General features: G+C 35.4%; 1 protein-coding gene across 1 annotated transcript in view; it reads right to left on the bottom strand.

The window, feature by feature from the left end:
* The window catches only part of LOC117180924, an 8,280-nt gene extending 1,858 nt beyond the window's left edge, over positions 1–6,422 (bottom strand). The window contains exons 1-2 of the mRNA XM_033373557.1: positions 6,406–6,422; positions 31–196 (exon numbers count right to left, since the gene is read on the bottom strand). Of these exons, the coding sequence (XP_033229448.1) occupies positions 31–196; positions 6,406–6,414 (175 nt within the window). The 5' untranslated portion in view covers positions 6,415–6,422. The remainder of the gene's footprint in view (positions 1–30; positions 197–6,405) is intronic.
* Between the last annotated feature and the right edge of the window lie 207 nt (positions 6,423–6,629).

Raw genomic sequence — 6,629 nt, 5'->3', positions numbered from 1 at the left:
ATCTATGCACTACTGATATAATTTCCTTACCAACAATACATGTGTACATATCATAATCTTTGAAAAGTTCCTTTCCTGGTACTTTCTTCATAGCAGTAGATTTCATAGCCAAATCTCGTGCCAAGAATTTTTTCATAATATTAATGGCATATTTTCGAAGACTTTGTTTGTCCATTAACAAAGTTATGGAAGTTTTCTGTAAAAATGTGTACAAAATAAGAAGAAAGTATAGGTGATAGGAAATATTTTATTTTAAATTTAAATTGAATATTCTAATTAATTTTCATATACAAAAATAAAGCCAGGATATTGAGAAAAACTAACAAATCGTTTGGAGCATTCTTCCTCGCTCTGTATTTTTTCATTGAAACTTTGTAGGTCCTCAAGTGTTTTGAAAGGTAAATTTAAATCATATGGTTGAGCGAAACTTTTTTTCGAAGAATAATTTATAGCGACCATATTTTCATACATATTCTTTAGAATTATTTGATTTTCCCGTATATCCCTTGCTTCTGTTCTCAGGAATTTCAATTCTTTTAATACTTGGCGTACTAAACAAAAAGAATTCAATAATAAAAGAAGTTTCATCTTTGAAAATAGCGAAGTAAATTTAAAAGCAATATAATGTTAGAGCTTAAACTAGTCTAACCATACGATCTTGACTTAACGCGTAAATTGACACAATGAAAATAAAAAACGTTAGATTCTTCATGTGAATTTTAATAAATGTAACAAATATAATTAATACAGTAAAACGTTACGACCACTTGGCCTAAACTTTCGACTTTTTAGTCCACAATCGCGGTCCGCGATCCGACTCAACTGCCTCGCAATTCTACACTCTCGTACAACTATTTTATAAGAACTCAACGCTACCTAGCAACCTTGCATAAAATAGAACTATATATGTATGTTTCTATCATTCGGCCACCCCTGAAAGATGCTTAGTCCCCAAGCATAAACGAAACTTCAAAAATTGCTTAAGCATTATACCTGAACTAAATTATTAATCACAAACAAAAGCGTTTAATTTCCCTGGCGGACCGAAGGAACCGAATGGAGCCTTTACAAAGTACCCGTAAAGACCCCATTGGGTCCCGATTCGGTTCCTGTGTAAAAAACTCGAAAAACAGCAAAATCCACATTTAAATGGTTGAAATTCGGGTTCTACGTTCAAATTCCCTATAGAAGGTCACAGAATAATCGCAATAGTTTTTTTTTTTGCAACGATAAAAAGTTAAAAAAAATATACAAGACGTATAACGCCTGTTGACTGCTACTTACAGGCGATGCGTTTGAAGTGTAGCAGTCAACAGGCGTTATAAGTCTTATTTTTTTTTTAACTTTTTACCAGTGCAAAAAAAACTATTACGATTATTCCGTGACCTTCTCTAGGGAATTTTAACGTAGAATCCGAATTTCAGCAATTTAAAAGTTGATTTTGCTGTTTTTTCGAGTTTTTAATAAAAAAGAACCGAATGGGGTCTTTACGGGTACTTTGTAGAGGCTCCATTCCGTTCTTTCGGTCCGCCAGGGTTACTCGGTTTCCGTCTTTCTCTAAGAAGTCTTAGATTTCGAATCACATAAACATCTGGATTCTTTTCAACTAGAGTAAAATTCTCTTGTTTGCCCTTTTCAAGGCCCTCCTTAAAAGGTTTTATCGACGTTCGATTCTAAAAATTCTATAGAATCTTCCTTTTTTTTTAATTTTGAATATTCTCATCTTCTGACTATAATTGCTGTTTACGTCTTCATTCAAATTCGGTCGCCAATTTGAATTTGACTGACATGCGCAGTAGTCGGAGTATTTTTACCTTTATAATATAATTTCTGAATTTTATACGTGTCCGATGGTAACTTTGCAATAATTACGCTTGGTCCTTTCTTTCTAGATTGAAATTTAGTGGACTCACCTGTTGATACAGTGTTGGTTTTAAAGAATACAATGTCTCCTATTTCAAATTTAATTTTAGTATTACGGTTCTTATCGTAACGATCTTTTGCTTTCTTTTGATCGATCGCAATCGCCCCTCGAATCTCATTTCTAATCTCTGCTGGATTTGTAAAAGTCTCAGAATTTTTCGTTATCATTCTAATGTGACCGTCTTCATAACGTGGTACAAAACCATATACAGCTTCAAACGGAGCACGACCCGTTGATTTACAAACTGACGAATTCAAATCAAATGCTAATTTCTTTACATCTGGATCCCATCTAAGTCCTTCATTGTCCAAAAGATTTGATTATAAAGCAGGTAAAATAGTTTGATTCAATCTCTCCGCTTGCCCATTGGCTTGCTTATGCCTACTTGAATTTAACGTATGCTTGTTACAAAATCTTTTGCACAATTCTTCAAATTTATTAGCTGTGAAACTAGTACCCCTGCTTGAAATGATTCACTGAGGTGAACCAAATCTATAAATAAATTCTTCAACCCTCTTAATCGTCCTAGGCGCTTTTGTATCCTTAACTGCATATAATTGACAAAATTTGGTAAAATTGCAAGTATATGCTTATTCCAGGAGGAATAGGATGAAATTCTCCGGCTTGCTTTCCTACCATCCTTTTTGCTAACAAACATTCTAAACAAGATCCAATGTGCATTTTTACATATCTTTGCATTCCTGGAAAATAAAAATGTTCTCTAATTCTCCATACCGTTCTATCAATTCCAAAATAATTGGACAAATCGTGGTACTTAATTGATAGCGCTTTACGCATGGCTGTTGGCGCGACATACAATTCCTTATTTTTATCTTTGCAATTGATTTTGCATAGTAAACCATCTCCTAATACGTAATCTTAACATGCATCTTTCTCCGCTCGTGTACGTTCGTGTTCGGCTTTTCCTAAAATTTCTATTTTCCTGGATAATTTTTCATCAACTCTCTGGTACATCAAGATCTCATTTTGGCGCATCAAAATATTTAAAATCGTACCTGGTTCAACAAAAGAATTGGCCTCTTCTACCGGTGCTCTAGATAATGCATCTACGTCTTGTATATTCTCACCTACTGAGCCAACGAATTATTTGTGGATGAGTTGTTTTTGACTTGTTAATATAAACCAACGCTTGGCATTCCGTAAAAATGTCAAAATGAATACCGATTTGCAAAGGTCTTAATCGAGTCGTTGCCCATACTACAGCCAACAATTCTAGCTTACTAGAATGATATGAATTTTCCGCTTCTGAGGTTTTTCTACTAATTGCGTAAATTAATGTCTGTTTCTCCCCCTTGTTTTGTTGAAATAACATCTCTCTTAATCCGATTGCTGATGCATCCGTGTGCAACTCACTACGTTTTGCTAGCGGATTATAAAGACCCAAAATAAGCTCCGAACTTGCACTTTTTTAAGTTTAATATTAAGCCTGCTTTTATCAAAAAATCCAAAACTTGGCTTAATTTTTGTATAAATTCCTCCCAAGTCTTGGCATAAATCAAAATGTCATCAAAATGAGTAGAAGCTAAAATAGAAATATTTAGACCAAAAATTCTTTTAATTCATTTAGAAAAATAGAATGGGGCATTCATCAAACCAAACATTGCTCTCTCAAATTGACCCTTCTCATCCTGAGTTATAAAAGCCGACTTTTTTTCGCACTTTCAGTTAATGGAATGTGTAAATAACCATGTGACAAATCTAAAGTGGCAAAAAACTTGGAGCCATGTAATTGATCTAGACCATCATCGATATTTGAGAGAGGGAAGTTTGTTCGGATTGTCATCTTGTTTAATCGCCAATATTCGACAACTAGACGCGGTGATCCATCTGCTTTAGTAACTAAAAAGCACAGACTAGCAAAGGGTGAATTTGTTCCTCTAGCTAAACCGACTCATTTATATTCTTCTATAAGATCTCGCATTGTTTCACGTTCCGTGAACTCAAACTATACGGCTTCGCAGAAAACGGTTCCGACCCTTCTTTTTAAATTATGTCTATTTCCAGGACATCTAAACGTCCTAACTCCGATAAATTTTTAGCAATTGCTCGACGTTTAGAATTTTAAAGATCAACCATCTCTTTCGATTCGGCCTCAGATAATGATTCGTGTGTTTGTACCTCAGACTTGATAACTGGCTCAAATCTAGGTTCCATTTCTGGAATTTCTTTTATTGACAAAATCTTATCCGCAAGAATTTTCCCTTTCGATAAATTAACCTCTTTATCAATTACACTTTTCATAAGTCAACATTAATTCACAATCACCGACTAGTACATTAATAAAATTAATTGATCCCGGGTGAATGCTAACTTTTTGGTTAACAGTTGGTCCCAACTCTTCAAGGTTTGACAATATGAGGCAATTCAGTCAAAGCATCTGTATCTGGCACCACTCTAAAACAAATTTCATTATCTGAGCACTCGTCAACCTTTATATTGGCCTTCTTTATACCTGGAGAGCGCGTCGTGGCATGAATGCTTCAAAAACCTATCAATTCATTTGGATGTTTTAAATATTCAAAACCGTGATTAAGCATAACGGAAGCTTTTATGGTACAAACCGAAGATCCACGATCTACCAGAGAATCGAGAATCATATCATTAATTAAAGCCTTCTTTAAATACTTTTCCCAGATGTATTTCAATTAGAAGTAAACATTTATTTTACCTTCGTCGAGTTTCTTAGGCCTAGTACAATCTTTTGCGAAGTGACCTGCCTCGTTGCAACGAAAACATTTAAATTCGAATTTCACAAGACATTCTTTTGCGTAGTGATTGGTCGAATTACATCTAAAACACGCACGCTTCGCACCTGCACTCGGACTTGATTCTTTTTTCCAGCTGCCTCTAACGGAGTTGCTCTCCTTTGAAGTCCCTGTCGAAGTTTGCTTCTTATCGGGCATCAAACTCGAAGACAAATTTGTATCTTTCCTCCGATCAGCTGCTCCAGAATTCTCACGTCTTAAAGAAAAAGGCTGCTTTCTTGAATTCTCTAGATCCTCCAACATTAAAATATTTTGAAGATTGTCAAGGTCGAGATATGTTTGTGATGCGATTATGGAACTCATGTGACGAGACAACAGTCCAACTGCCAGTTGAATCTTTCTTTCAGTCAAACTAAATCCCAATTCTTTGCAGAGTCGAACCTTCTCAAAAATGTATTCTCGAACATCTTCTCCAGGTCGCTGACATCGCTGTTCCATTGCCTTCCATTTTTCAGTTAAACATTTTTAAACCGTTAGAGTAGCTTTAAATTGCTGACTGAATTGGGCCCAATTTTGAATGGTATCAATTCGACTCAGATACCAGTTTCTTGCTGCTTTCTTTATGTGCGCTCTTGCTATTTCAAAAGCTACAGCCTCAGTCCAACGATGTAACGTAACAGTGGATTCTAACTTCTCCAACCACGCTCTTGCTTCTGAAGATCCTTCCAGTCCAGTGGAGTCCGTAATATTATGCTACAAGTCCGTGAGAACATTGTAATGAAATGTTTCGGGCTGCTTCTTCTGTGACACATTGTGCAGTAATGTCGCATTTTGATCCAAAAGTCTAGTCATAGTTGCTAGGACTTGCGACAAATTTTGCTGAAAATCTCCCTGCGACTCATTTCTATGTTGCGAAATTTGATTTGTGGCATTTAAAACTGGGCTGCTTTGACCTCCGGGTTGAACATTATTATTCAGCGGCTGCTGACTCTGTAGAGGATTGAAACGCCTTGATCACCTATTCTCTAGACCTTCAGAGTTCCTTGGATTGACCAACAAAGCCAATCAGGAAATGTAGTTAATCCTCCAAATGCTCCTTGTTGATCCATTCTCACTATTCACTATTTTTAATTTTTAAATAATTATTCTCGGGAATATCTAATTGATTATCACATATAAAATAGAAATATCAATACACGGAAGAAGCGAGAAAAATCGAGAACCTTTTTTTCATTATGGCGTTCGATACCACGTTTTTTTGCTTTTATTGTTTTGCTTGGTTACCGGAATTTTTCCAAATTTTCCGATTTTTGCGGGTTTGCGATACTCAAAAAAAGCTTATTTAGTGGAAATGGGCCGCTATCTGACTTCTGAAATTGTTGGAGTTCAAACTAGTCTAACCATAGGATCTTGACTTAACGCGTAAATTGACACAATAAAAATCTACACGTTAGATTGTTTATGTAAATTTTAATGAATGTTACAAATATAATTGATACAGTAAAACGTTACGACCAATTGGCCTAAACTTTCGACTCTTTAGTCCACAATCTCGGTCCGCGATCCGTCTCAACTGCCTCGCAATTATACACACTATTTTATAACAACTCAACGCTACCTAGCAACCTTGTATAAAATAGAATTATGTATGTATTTTTTTAACAATAATAAAATATAAAGAATGGTTGAGATTAGTGGATCGATGTTATGGGTGATTTTTTGTTGTATTTATTTTTTAAATAATTATTTTCTCACCTGTGTCATTAGAGGTGTCAGAAGAGGGAGGTCTTGTAGTCCTTATTGAAGAAGAAGTGCTACTTTGTGACACTTGTGAGCCAAGTTTTATTGCACTCAAATTTGTTTGTCCCCTAGTGAAAATTCCTATATAGGTTCCTATATAGGATCCTATATAGGAACCTACATAGGATCCGATATAGGATTCTACATAGTGTGCTATATGTTTCACCTATAGGTGCCAC

Source organism: Belonocnema kinseyi, chromosome 9, assembly GCF_010883055.1.
Source record: "Belonocnema kinseyi isolate 2016_QV_RU_SX_M_011 chromosome 9, B_treatae_v1, whole genome shotgun sequence".
In the NCBI taxonomy this organism is placed as follows: Eukaryota; Metazoa; Arthropoda; class Insecta; order Hymenoptera; family Cynipidae; genus Belonocnema; species Belonocnema kinseyi.
Note: the sequence above shows the minus strand (reverse complement) of the source record. Positions and strands in the feature narration are given on the sequence as shown.